Source organism: Cordyceps javanica, chromosome 3 (genome assembly GCF_051103115.1).
Source record: "Cordyceps javanica chromosome 3, complete sequence".
NCBI lineage: Eukaryota > Fungi > Ascomycota > Sordariomycetes > Hypocreales > Cordycipitaceae > Cordyceps > Cordyceps javanica.
The window spans coordinates 4981869-4995342 of NC_139297.1; the positions used below are offsets into that span (position 1 = coordinate 4981869).

The 13474-nt window shown below is 54.7% G+C and overlaps 5 protein-coding genes across 5 annotated transcripts; 3 read left to right on the forward strand and 2 right to left on the reverse strand.

The window, feature by feature from the left end:
* Positions 1 to 289: 289 nt before the first annotated feature.
* V2A60_005680 (U4/U6-U5 snRNP complex subunit DIB1) lies at positions 290 to 824 on the reverse strand (the record flags this gene model as incomplete). The annotated part of the gene is made up of 2 exons (XM_083256988.1): positions 290 to 498; positions 602 to 824. The coding sequence occupies 2 exons, from the start codon at positions 822 to 824 to the stop codon at positions 290 to 292; spliced, it is 432 nt and encodes a 143-aa protein (XP_083113114.1).
* A 493-nt stretch (positions 825 to 1317) lies between these two features.
* Positions 1318 to 2145, forward strand: V2A60_005681 (uncharacterized protein; the record flags this gene model as incomplete). Its single annotated transcript, XM_083256989.1, has 1 exon — positions 1318 to 2145. One exon carries the CDS (start codon positions 1318 to 1320, stop codon positions 2143 to 2145), a length of 828 nt encoding a protein of 275 aa, XP_083113115.1.
* A 1266-nt stretch (positions 2146 to 3411) lies between these two features.
* On the forward strand, positions 3412 to 4301 carry V2A60_005682 (glutathione S-transferase family protein; the record flags this gene model as incomplete). Its single annotated transcript, XM_083256990.1, has 5 exons — positions 3412 to 3466; positions 3513 to 3577; positions 3638 to 3862; positions 3919 to 4070; positions 4133 to 4301. 5 exons carry the CDS (start codon positions 3412 to 3414, stop codon positions 4299 to 4301), a joined length of 666 nt encoding a protein of 221 aa, XP_083113116.1.
* A 190-nt stretch (positions 4302 to 4491) lies between these two features.
* V2A60_005683 (uncharacterized protein) lies at positions 4492 to 5001 on the reverse strand (the record flags this gene model as incomplete). Its single annotated transcript, XM_083256991.1, has 1 exon — positions 4492 to 5001. One exon carries the CDS (start codon positions 4999 to 5001, stop codon positions 4492 to 4494), a length of 510 nt encoding a protein of 169 aa, XP_083113117.1.
* Positions 5002 to 5763: 762 nt separating this feature from the next.
* V2A60_005684 (Lon protease C-terminal proteolytic domain-containing protein) lies at positions 5764 to 9138 on the forward strand (the record flags this gene model as incomplete). Its single annotated transcript, XM_083256992.1, has 1 exon — positions 5764 to 9138. The coding sequence occupies one exon, from the start codon at positions 5764 to 5766 to the stop codon at positions 9136 to 9138; it is 3375 nt and encodes a 1124-aa protein (XP_083113118.1).
* Between the last annotated feature and the right edge of the window lie 4336 nt (positions 9139 to 13474).

Consider the following 13474-nt stretch of genomic DNA (forward strand, 5'->3'; position numbering starts at 1 on the left):
TGGCGACATGGGTGTACAAAAGCAACGTTTATGAGAAAACAAGATTTAATGCCAGTTGGCGAAAAATTACTTTTCTACGACGGTTGATAATGAAACAACAATTCTATTATGCGTTTTGATGTGAGCCTAGTAGTCAATGACTGGTGTGAAATGGCAAAACCTGCATCCGAAAGAGAACTCCGCCCAAACCATGCAATAACGTCTTGACGTGCGTCGACGTGGGGTATTAAGTGTGTATGTGTCGGTCGAGATGCGGGCACTCACCGCATCGCGCTGCATCTCTCCATCCTTAGTATCGGTGGCGCGTCGAGTAGTCCTTGGGGCTGACGACCAAACCGCGACCCTTTTTGGCGCCGCGATACACCGTCTCGACAATGTCGATGAGCTCCTGCTTGTCTTCGAGGACCCAGTTGAGCTTGTTGTTGTTACCGGTACCGAAATCGACCATCATGTGTTTGTTGCGAAAGAAGAACATGATTGTGCAGGGGTCGTAGAGTTCTGGCAATGCGTTGGGAGTTAGTGGTACTATTTCCGGGACCGGAGAGGGGGAGGGGGGGGGAAACAGGCAAGGCAATTGTAGAACCAGGAGGTTTCAACATACCGTACATCTGGTTAAAGTCGGGCACCTGGTCAATGTCGCAGACGTAGACGACGGCGAAGCTCTTGACCTTTTCGGCAATCTTGTAGAGCACCTCGTCCTGGCGCATGCAGTCGGGGTCCCAGTCGCGGCCGAAGCGGATGACGACCAGGCGCTCGTCCTCGCTGAGGATGGCCTGGTCGACGTGCCAGCCGGAGCTCAGATGGGGGATGACGACGGAACCCATTACGGACGAGGAGAATTTCTCTGATGATTAAGGATATGGAGAAGACGAGCCGGGGGGTTGGGGGGATGCGGCGGCGCTGAGATGGGAAGCACAAATAAAAAAAGACACAATGCACGATGCGATGCGATCACTGGAGACGACTCGAAAGCAATAAAAGATTTGGCGGGGTGGTCTTTGGCCTGAGAAGCGCGCCCCCCCGCCCCCCCCTGGTTCTGGTGCCTTCAGCGGCTGGGACCCCGCTATGACGCCTGAGCTCGGTTTGATGAATATCGGGCGAGGCTGCTGCAGCCTTGCAGCTCACCTTTTTCCTGGGCCAAACGAAATTTCGGTTTTCCAGACAATCACACAGGAATCACAAGAACGAAGCCGCAAAACTCATCTCGACGAGCAGCAGCAGCAGAAGCAGCAGCAGCAGCAACAGCGGCGGCGGCGGCGTGTGTGTGTGTGCTACTTATTGCAAGCAGGTTCTTTTTGAGGCGGTGTCGACTACATCATGCATTGTCTACGAGCGCCATCCGCGCGACGGCAGTTTCTCCAGCTTGCGACGCGGCGACGACCAACGCACAGCACCGTGGCTGCTGCGGCGGCGGCGGCCAGCAGCACGCGACGAAAATCCGACCATGGCGGTGGTGGCACGACGGGAGCGGACGCACAAGAGCAGCCGCCGCTCATCTACCCGGCGCCGTCGACGACGCAACACAGCGACCTCGCCTCCTTCCAGTCGTACGCGCGGCGGACGGGCCTCGACGAGACGTCCACCGTTTACGTAGGCACGCGCTACGAGTACCTGGTCGCGGCGCACCTCGCGCGGTACGGCTTCGCCCTGCGGCGGATCGGCGGCGCGCGCGACCGCGGGACCGACCTGGTCGGGACCTGGACGATACCCATACCGTCGGCGTCGCAATTGCCGTCGCCATCGTCGTCGCCGCCGCCGCCGGCTCCCCTCAAAGTCCTGGTCCAGTGCAAGGCGGGCGTCGGGCAGCGCGTCGGGCCGCAGCACGTCCGCGAGCTCGAGGGGTCGTTTGCGGGCGCGCCGCCGGGCTGGCGAGGCACCGGCGGCGGCGTCCTGGCGGTGCTGGTGTGCGAGCGTCCGGCCACCAAGGGCGTGCGCGAGGCGCTGAGCCACAGCCGCTGGCCGATGGCGTTTGTGTTCTGCGAGGGGAATGGCGAGGGCGAGGGCGCGGTGCGGCAGATGCTGTGGAATAAAAAGGCCGAGGAATGCGGTCTCGACGGCGTCGGCGTCGGCACGAGGCACGTCTCGGAAGGGACGGAGCTGGTGCTGCTACGCAAGGGCAGGATGCTGCCGTTTGTAAGCAGTTGAGAATGCGTGTGTCAGGGGACGATGGAAAAGGGGCTTCGGGAAGCGTTTCTTTCATCAGCATCCGGCGATCTGTACTTTTCTTTGTCCCCTTGCAAAGTTACATAGACTAGGGGGTTAGACCGCAATCTGACAAAGACAGGATTGAGTTGGGGTAATGTAGCGCCGAGATCTATACACATCTTTGTAACAGCCCCAGACAGATTTGCATGGAAACTTGACACGCGTTTCTTTCCATGGTATTTTTTTTTTCGTAGTCTCGGAGTTTGGCTGAGGAGGCTTAAACTAGACGTGCAGTCCAGCTCATCCCGAGGGCTACCCAGCAAGTGGAAGTGGGGGGTGGACGAAAACGAAAGGGATAGATGGATTATTGATCTTGGAGCCTTCCTTACAAATCAAGACGGCCGCCCCAGTTTCGATCCCGCGCGGTTCCCCTCTCTCAGTGCTATTACTGAGTAAGTAGGTGGGATGTGGGATGGGCTTGTCGGGGGAGGAGATGAAGTACCGGAGGACACGAAAATAGCTCCGAGGGGAGAGTTGCGCAGTTTGTAGTCGGTCGAACGGCCGGCGGCGTGGTTGATGTCTGGTGGTGTCTGGCTGTTTACATTTCCGGGTAAATCCAATATGCAATGCGATTTTATTTTCTATGCTTGTTTTGTCCTAGTTTATAGATCTGCTTCGGCAAATTCACAAACTTAATTTACCGCCCAGCAATCCTGAGAGCTGCGGGTGCATGCCTGCCGCCTTGACTAATACCATATCCTACCAACATCGCGTGCTTTCGTAACGCCCACCCAACTCGCCCAGCGAATCTGCAGGCCAGCCAGGCAAGACCCCGCTCGAAGCTTTATCAAATGGTCGGCGGAATCCGCTCGACTCCAAGGGGTCATAAGGGGTGTCTCATGCTTACTAGCGACTCAACATGTCCGACTCGTCTTTACTAGAAGGATTGGTGGGAGACCTTGGAGCTACCTAGCTGCCTAGCTGCCTAGGTCGCGTTGCATCATGGACCAAGCTACGGTCGGAGTTTGGCCACACACGCAGACGCAGACCCCCAATGGATCGAAGGGCCCCTCATTTGAGGAGGAGCTATGATGTAGATTTCGGCGTGCATAAGACTTCAAGGTTACTTCGACAGCGGGCAGCCTTGGGGAGGGGGGAAAGTATAAAGCGGCCTTGCCACCCCCCCTTCTCGCTCTGCTGTCTGCATCATCCACTCCAACCACCTTTACCTCTCACCTCTTGCTTAAACTGTTCGAAATTTTCAACATGTCTCTCAAGCCGATTACCATCTACAACCACGGCAAGTCCATGCCTCATCTCGGTTCTCGACCATGTGTAGCAACGTTGCAGCTGACAAGCCGAAACAGCCCGTGGCCCCAACCCCAAGAAGCTCAACATCATCCTCGAGGAGCTCAACGTTCCCTACACGCTGGTAACTAACGCCGGGCCATGGCACCCGCAGAAGAATTTGAAAAGCTGACGACGACACAAGATTGACATTGAGAACCCCAAAGATGAAGAGTTCCGCAAGATCAACCCCAATGGTCGTCTCCCCGCCATCGTCGACCCCAACAACGACAACCTCACCCTGTGGGAGTCTGGCGCCATTGCCGAGTACCTCGTCGAGACCTATGACAAGGAGAACAAGATCAACGCCACCGCGGGCGCCGACAAATGGCGCCTGAAGCAGTTCCTGCACTTTCAAATGTCCGGCCAGGTAAATGTCCATGCATATATGAAGCCGGCCATCACCCATTCTAACAGCCGAAACAGGGCCCGTACTACGGCCAGGGCGTCTGGTTCCACAAGTTCCACGGCGAGGACGTCCCTTCTGCCAAGAAGCGCTACCTCGAGCAGATTGAGCGCGTCTGGAGCGTCCTGGACGACCTCCTCAAGGGCAAGGAGTACCTCCTCGGCAGCAAGCTGTAAGTTGATCCGTCCCCGTCACCTGCCTAGCAAGACGCGGTGCTGATACCCTGCTTGACAGGACCTATGTCGACCTCTGCTTCGTACCCTGGGAGTTTGTCGCCCACAACTTCCTCGGCGAGGAGTTCAAGGCTGCCGGCTACGACGCCGAGAAGAAGTACCCCAACTACTGGGCCTGGTACCAGCGCCTGCTGGCCCGTCCCTCCGTGAAGAAGACCTATGGCCTGTAATCATAACGTGTAGGATAAAATGAGATGTATTGCACGCGCGACGACAGAATCGACGCAGCATAAAGTATAGTAAACTTTTTGGAAAAAAAAAAGAAAGCAAAACTAGCAAATGCATGTGCTTATTCGTAAAGGAATATACAATCCGCTTAGCCGTGACAGTCTACAACGAGAGAAGCTTGCCGGAATATAACTAATCATCCCACACGGATGCTTTTGCCCTCTCCGAAGCCTCTACCCTTTGCTGTTGCTCGGCGCGCTCCTGGTCCTTGCGTTTTCGCTCTTGCTCCCGCACCGACTTTTGATAGGCGCGCTGTTCGTCCGTCTGCTTGGGTGCCTTGAGGCCCAGCCCCGCAGCGATGAGCCTGCGCGCCACGGCGTCCGTCTTTTCGGGCCTGCGGCCGTCGCGGGCAGGCGGCTGCGACGACCCGAAGCCAGCCTGACTGCTCCAGTCGTCGTCTGGCGGTGCAAACGAGGGCGTTGCCGGCGTGGGAGGAGGCGCAACAGGAGCAGGCGAGAAGGCTGCCGAGGTGGTGGTGGTGGTGGCGCCCGTGGGTGTCGTTGGCTCCTCCGACTCAGAGACGTCCTCGTCTTCCCAAGAGTCGATCACGTCATTCTTTGCCTTGGGTTTCTTGCCTGGCTTGTCTTTGCTGAGGCTCATGCTGGAGAGCTTCGAGCTCACCTCATCCTGGTTGGGTGCCATGGCAGGCGGCCAAGGGTTGGTTGGTCGTCTGCACAGTCGATGCCAGGTCTTCTGGCTCGAAATGGCCAAGAAAAGAGATTTTCACACCAAATGAACGTTTATCCCTAAGACTAGAACCCAAGCCGACTGGTCTCAATTTCGTGACAAGAAGACCCCCGGAAGAAAATGAAATGCCACGAGTCACGATGCGAGATCAATATTCTAGACAAAGCTGTACCAACAGCCAACGAACAGCGCGTGGGTAACTACTTACAGCGACGCCATACAGTGGGTGAGTGGTTACTTAGTGAGTGCTAGGTACCTACTAAGGTACTACATATAGCGGTCTACGTAAGTACTTGTTTGCCTACCCTAAGGTATTAATCTGTAGGTGGCTAGCGCCTGATGGCGCTACGGTACCAGTCATTAAGCCGGCTTTTAGCCGATGGAAGCTTCTCTGGAAATTTGCGCTAAGCTCGGCGACTTGGCCCGCTCAACTGCATTATTAAGTCCGTCGTTAGGCACATGCGCTTCAACATAGCACGCCACCTTCATCATTCAACAACGGTAGGGGCTTGCCTGGGTCCAATTCACATCATAACCGGCCCTCTGCTCGCTCGGAAGCTCGAAACCCCCTCTAAGCATCGCTCTCATCGGAAAACTGCCTGGCTGCTTCGTGCCTAGGCCCCTGGCCCCGACGCCCGCCCCCAGTCTCGAGACCCTCGCGAGTGCTCCGAGCCAGCTCTCGGAGCTCTTCAATCGGCACCACATAATACCGCCGCCATGATCCCGCGCTCCCGCGTCTCCGGGCGTCTCTTGCTCGGCCGTGCGGCAGCTCGCGCGGCGTCGCCGTCGACGACCAGCACGCGAGCCGCCGCCGTTGGCTTTCCTGCCGTGGCGCACTACTACACACAGCAGCACGCCTGCTGCGCTCGGAGATTGCAGCCCTCACCGGCCCAACGCCGCATACCCGCACTGTCCTTTTCGACATCGGCCTCTATGGCCAAAGAAAAGGATAAGCCGAGCAAGTTTTTCGACTCATCGGCCGAGCCCGAGTCCACCGAGCCCCTCTCTGAGGAGGAGGTCAAGGCCAACCTTGAGAACAAGAAGAAGGAGGCTGCGGCTGCCGAAAAGGCCGCAGGCGAGTCCAAGGATGCCAACACAGACGCCAGCGTCTCTGCCAAGAGCGACAATAGCACTTCGCAGGGGCAAGATAGCAAGGCTGGCAGCACCAGCGGCGCCGCTGGTGCTGCCTCCGGTGACGGCTCCGGTGACGGAGGTAAGCGAGGGCGCAAGTCTTCGGAAAAGGCCCTCCAGAAACCCGTCGTACCAGACGTCTACCCACAAGTTCTAGCTATACCCATTGCTCGCCGACCATTGTTTCCCGGGTTCTACAAGGCCATTACCATCAAGGACCCCGATGTCGCCACCGCAATAACCGAGTCGATTAAGCGCGGCCAGCCGTACGTCGGTGCTTTCCTCTTCAAAGACGAAAATGAAGATGAAGACGTCATCCGAAATGTTGAAGATGTATACGATGTCGGCGTCTTTGCCCAAATTACGAGTGCCTTCCCTATCCACGGCCAAGAAGGTGCCCTTACCGCGATTCTCTACCCTCACCGCCGAATCAAGCTCTCCAGCCTTGTCCCACCTACACCCCAGCAACAACAACAGGAAGCGAAAAAGGAAGAAGCAAAGAAAGCACCCGAAGCTCCTGAGCCTATCCCCACCAAACCCGCCTCCGAGGAAGCTCCCGTCACCGATAAGAAGGGAGACGTTGTCGCCAGCTTCGAAGAGACGGCCGTCGACAAGAAGCCGGATCAAGTTGCTGAGAAATACGAACCCACCTCCTTCCTCAAGAAATACCCCGTCAGCCTGGTCAATGTCGAGAACCTCGCGGACGAACCCTACGACCCCAAGAGCCCCGTTATTCGAGCCGTCACAAATGAGATTGTCAACGTCTTCAAGGAGGTTGCTACGATGAACAACTTGTTTAGGGACCAGATTTCTACATTTTCCATGAGTCAATCTACTGGCAATGTGACCTCGGAGCCCGCGAAACTGGCGGATTTCGCTGCCGCCGTATCATCTGGAGAGCAGACCGAATTACAGGAAGTCTTGGGCTGCATGAATGTCGAGGAGCGCATGCAGAAAGCGCTGATTGTGCTCAAGAAGGAGCTCATGAACGCCCAGCTCCAGTCCAAGATTACCAAGGATGTCGAGAGCAAGATTAGCAAACGTCAGCGTGAATACTGGCTGATGGAACAGATGAAAGGTATTCGCCGTGAGCTCGGTCTCGAGTCCGACGGCAAGGACAAGCTCGTTGAAAAGTTCAAGGAGAAGGCTGGCAAGCTGGCCATGCCTGATGCCGTGCGCAAGGTCTTTGATGAGGAGGTTAACAAACTCGCCCACCTCGAGACTGCCGCTTCGGAATTCAACGTGACAAGAAACTACCTGGACTGGCTGACCCAGATCCCTTGGGGCCAGCGAAGTGCTGAGAATTTCGGTATCCCTAATGCGGTCAAGGTTCTTGACGAGGATCACTATGGTCTCCAAGATGTCAAGGATCGTATCCTGGAATTTATCGCCGTCGGCAAGCTGCGTGGTTCCGTCGAAGGCAAGATTCTCTGCTTTGTGGGCCCTCCTGGTGTTGGCAAGACGAGTATCGGCAAGTCAATCGCTCGCGCTCTGAACCGTGAATACTACCGCTTCAGTGTGGGTGGTCTTACCGATGTTGCTGAAATCAAGGGCCACCGCAGAACATATGTTGGTGCTCTGCCTGGTCGCATTATCCAAGCTTTGAAGAAGTGTCAGACTGAGAATCCTCTCATTCTCATTGACGAAATTGACAAGATTGGCCGTGGCTACCAGGGCGATCCCTCCTCTGCCCTCCTGGAACTGCTCGACCCCGAGCAAAACAGCTCGTTCTTGGATCACTACATGGATGTTCCGGTCGACTTGTCCAAGGTTCTCTTTGTGTGCACCGCGAACATGACCGACACTATCCCCCGACCACTACTCGATCGTATGGAACTCATTACTCTTTCTGGCTACGTTGCGGACGAAAAGAAGGCCATTGCCAACAAATACCTTGCTCCTGCCGCCAAGGAAGCTGCTGGTCTCAAGGACGCCAAGGTCACCCTCACTGATGAAGCAGTTGAGGAACTGATCAAGGCCTACTGCCGCGAATCTGGTGTGCGGAATCTGAAGAAGCAGATCGAAAAGGTGTACCGCAAATCCGCTCTGAAGATTGTGCAGGATCTCGGCGAGGACGCCATTCCGGAAGAGGAGGCGCTTACGGAGGAGGGCAAGGAGGCTGCCGAGGAATCTGCCAAAAAGGCCAAGCAAGCAGCTCAGTCTGACGGCAAAGAGCAGCCCAGCACAGAGGCAACCGAGAAGGAGACGACCGAGAAGCCGCGCGCAGCTCTACAGGTGCCGGACTCTGTTGAAGTGTCCATTGGCAAGGATAACTTGACCGACTACATTGGACCCCCAGTCTTTACATCAGACCGTCTTTACGAAGTCAGCCCTGCTGGCGTCGCCATGGGCCTGGCATGGACGCAGATGGGCGGTGCTGCCATGTATATCGAGTCCATTCTGCAGTCGCCCCTCCGCCAGAGCACCCGTCCCGGCATGGAGATTACCGGCAACCTCAAGTCGGTTATGAAAGAGTCGACAGCGATTGCGTATTCTTTTGCCAAGTCCTTCATGGTGAATAAGTTCCCCGAAAATGACTTCTTCGACAAGGCCAAGATGCACCTGCACGTGCCCGACGGTGCTGTGCCCAAGGACGGCCCCTCGGCGGGCATTACCATGGCCACGTCGCTGCTCTCGCTGGCGCTCGAGGCGCCCGTCAACCCGACGGTCGCCATGACGGGCGAGCTGACGCTGACTGGCAAGGTGCTGCGCATCGGCGGCCTGCGGGAGAAGACGGTGGCCGCCCGGCGCGCGGGTTGCACCACCATCATCTTCCCCAAGGACTGCATGTCGGACTGGCTGGAGCTGCCGGCGGCCATCAAGGAGGGCATTGAGGGCCACCCCGTCGAATGGTACTCGCAGGTCTTTGACCTCGTCTTCCCGGACCTGGACCGTGCCGCGGCCAATAAGAGCAGGGTGATCAAAGACGGCAAGAAGGAGGGCGAAGGCGACGAACAATAAGAGACGGACTGCATCGGAATGACGGTTGCATACATGCCAAAACGAAAAACTCAAGAATAAACGCTGGCTCTACAACATTGATACCTAATACTGTACGATACAAGGAAGACAACATGCAGACAAGGACTCTTTGCTTTTTTTTTCTTCCAGCCACACCCATCATAGCTCAGGGAACACAAAATTTCCAGGAATTTTACGTTCGACAGACGAATCCCGTGTCCAAAGACGAACGTCATGAGAGCCTTGTGAAGAAGAAGAATTAAACAAAAAAAAATCCAGACGGGGGGGTTTGCCGTTGTTGCACGGGCCGCTCGCTGCATGTATTGCCAACGCCACCGCACAAGGCCGGGATCACCAAAACGCCATTGCTTTTTTTTTTCCTCTTCTTTTCAACAATCCGATGCTTGGGTCAAAGCAGGTTCAAAGAAGGGGGGAAAAAGGTCATCTGACCAGGATCATTGCTTGAAAAATGGAAATTTTCAATGCACGACTACAGGAAATGGAAGGCAAAGAAAAAAAAAAGTTGGAAGACCAAGGCATGCCAATGTCTGACGTTGCACAAACCCCCCCCCCTCCTCTCTCCCTGGCAAGTTTTGACACGTCTTGATGACGCATTGATTTATATGGTGGTTCATTCTCTTTTTTTTTTCAACTTTATATTGTTACTTTACTTTTTCTTCTCGGCATGGTATGGTAGAGGGAGATTGGTTGGCCATCGGTATATTTGTATATTAGAAAGAATGTGTGGAAGAAGGGGACGTCGTGCCAATACAAGTAGGAAATAACAAATACAGGAAAATAGTCTTGATATTGTTGCTGTATCTAGATTTCTTTAAAAAAAAACAAAGGTAGCATTGAATGACAATTTAGACTTGACTATTACCTGATTATCTTTGTAAATCTTTGCTGCATTTTCAAGGACGTGTTGCCAGCAAGTTGGGCCGGCATGACATGGCACCACACACGACATGTGGAATGAGTAAATGAGAGAAACGAGGGGGGAACGAGAGAGAGAGAGGCATGAACATGGATTTTCTATGACTGATTACGCCTCGCATGCTGCGCGACATGAGTCTGCACTTCAAGCTCAGGTGGCCTGACAGGCAGACTAGGTCGAATTACATCATGATTCTGCAGTGCGCTCACTGATCAACTAATTGGATGCGTTGGTTCCTTTTCTGCTGCGTAACATGACCATTTTTCCTGTGTGCCGTTTTTTTTCAACGTCCGTCTGCTTTTTGGTGGAAGGGGGGCTTTCGCGGGAAGAAATCAGCAGTTCAGTCAGGGTTTGGCCCGGCCAAGTGGACAAAGCTCGCCCCCCCCCTACCTCCCTCCGAAAAAAAAGAAGGAAAAAAAAAGAAAGAGGACCATGGCAGCGGGACGTGCCTAGCTTGGGAGGAACCGCATCCGCTTTCCGGAGCTGGGGTCGTTGTTGTCGTGTTTTGGAAATTTTGGGGCGGTGACAAGTTATTGGTTTCCTTTCTTGACCGCCTCACTTATTAACACGGCAACATGGTTGTCGAACTGGTAGCAGGTCACTACTGATCTTGGCGCTCCCTTGCTCCAATATTGATACTGCTAGTGCAGAGCAAGAGAAGGGAAAGAAAGAAAAGAAAAAGAAAGCCTAGCACATCAGGACAAGGTCGAATTCACAGGCTGAATTCACACAGCCTGGCGGGGAAAAGGTGGTAGTTTTCTCGAGACAAGAGTGACAGAGCGATGCTGTGAGGTTGGCAAGCGCCCAGCGCCACTATATGCACGTCTACCCGATATTGAGAAATGCGTCGGGCGCGCGCCGCCCTCGGCGCGAGAAAAACCCAAGACGAGCCTTACGGGGGCGGCCAAAGATGGAGAGTACAAATCCAAGTGCGTCAGCGATTTGCCAGACGGAGTGATTATGGCCATGAACCAAAGTGTTATGTGTGTGGGAGTCTGACGTGGTTGAATCTAACACCAACCAAGTCGGCCGCGGACTAGTTTCGACATCCACTTGGGGTGCATGGAAAGCGTCGTTGGGCACGCATGCAAAGGAGCGAGAAGGGTCTCGCCGGGGACTTTGTGCTCCTTGGGAGCCAAAGAAGCGATAGCATGACGCAACGCAAGGTGTGCATGAACAGTCGGTTTTTCTCGCACACGGACGCTGCAAGCGCAAGACTAGATTCAGTCTTGACGCTGCAGGGTTCACGGATGTGGCTTCTAATAGTAGATAGAGTATTCAGTCGGCACGGACTGCAAGTCTGGTGTTGCACGATAGGCACTGTTTCTCCGGCTGCTTCTGAGACATGCTATCAACTCTGTCTTCCACTCTCTTTCTTTTTTGGTGTAGTTCAAGTCTTTCTCGGTGTAAGAGGGGGGAGTTTCTGCAAGGGCGCGCTAGCGAGGAACAACCTGGTCAAGTGCCGGACCCGATGCGGAGTCGGGGGCCAAGTAAAAATGTGGACGAGCCAGAAGCGGTGTTTAAAATAGAAGGAGTCGAACCTTGTCCGTGTTGTGTGATTAGTAGCGTCGATTGTATAGTTGTATGACTCCCGCGTGGCCCATTGAGGCTTGTGGGTAGTTGGGGTCGTAGTATATGCTGTTGAAGTGCATGTGTAGTTGGAAATGCAAGGCTGTTGAGAGCTCGGAGGGCATTAGTTCCGAGACTGGTCGTGAGGTACACAAAAAAAAAACCATAGTATGGAGTAACAAACTGGTAGGTAGTTTTGGTGGTGTCATGTCTGGACAAGAATTATTACGAAGTGGTGGCAGGTTTTGGCGCTTGGTCGTGTCCCTGCGAGGCATTTGCAGTTGTTCCGGTTTCGTCGCGTTGCAGGCATTGATTTGGCGAGAGAAATAATGACGCCCGGGCGATGAGGGCGTTTCAGCAGGACAAAAACACGAAAACTAACCCACAGCCAAAGCAAAGGGAGCCGGTCAACAGAGGAGGGTCGTTGTGGGTGATGTCGATGATATCGGGTATGACGCCCATTGAGCTCCTACTAATACAAGCGCCTATTCGAAGAGAGGAGTTGTCGCATGGCCAGTGGTGCGGCGTTGTAGGTTGGCGACGGGAAGAGCGAGTCAACAGTGGCGTGGCTGGATGATGGCCGTTGTCTTTTTCTTTGGGCGAGTAAGATCAGCCGTATATTTGGGTCTCGCAGGGGCGGGGGATGTGAGCATGGTGCAGGGGGAGGGGGACGGGACGGACGCTGGGGCTAGCGGGAGGGCGAGAATTAGCTCATGATGCAGGTGGAAAGTTAAATCAATACATTGGTGGGCGATGGACGGGCGATGAGCGATGCGCGATGGAGGGTAGTGATGGCTGATTCATGGTTGCTGGTGGGCCGATGATGGGTGACGGCCCGACGATGAACGGTGACCATGGATAGATGGGATAAGCGAGGAAGAAGAGAAGAAGGAGAAAAGAAGACGGAAAGAAGGATAGAATCCTGGTTGGCATGCAGTATGTATGGAGCGGCATGAGAGTGACGGATGAAGAAGAAGAAGGAGAAGTTGGAGAATGGGAAATGGGAAGCCACAGGCAGACTGCAGGCCGCTTGTTTGGTGAGTAAGTGAGTGAGGGAGTGAGTGAGGGAGCATGATTGAAGGAAGGGTTGTGTGAGAGTATGGAGTACATGTGCGTGAGGTGCGTTGTGTGTGAGTGCGTGCGTGTGCAGTCAGTGTAGCGCAGTACAGTGGGCAAGTGACCTCCCTTGCTCATTATGTGAGGCACATCGTAACTTATTAATCCGTAGAGGGACAACAATCAAGCCACCACGCACGGTCAGGCAGGCAGGCCAAGCCGCATCGCATGAATAACGAGGGGTGGGAGAGGGGAGGGGGAGGGGCAGACGCATGGAACAGACCATGAATGACGAGAATGGATGGAGGGGTCAGAGTTGTCTTTTACTCAGTATTCGGAAATGTAATTTGGAGAGAAAGAAAAAAAGGCAGGCACCTACCCGGAATTACTTTTTTTTTCCCCCTTCTTTCTCTTCTTCCTTTCTTCTTCTTCCCTTCTTCTTTGGCGCACTGGCTGCTGCTCTGCTCCTTTTTACTTTGTAGTAGGGGCGTTGACGTTGAGGATGCCGATAAAATTCATCTATTAATTTAATTATTATTATCTGGACGACTGGGCTCGCAGGAACTACTGTACTGCTGCCCGTTTGCTTGGGCGCGCCCGTTTGTCCCCTTTCATGGGCCGGAACCCCACCCCACCCGTGGGCCGTGGCCGTCGGCCTGCCGGTCCGTGCCAGCTGCCAGCCCGCTAGGCCAAACTAAACCAGTTGCCAGCCATCCGGCCGGCCAGAAAATGAAAGAGACCAGCCACCCTCTTTGTTGCCCCCGCTTTCCTGCC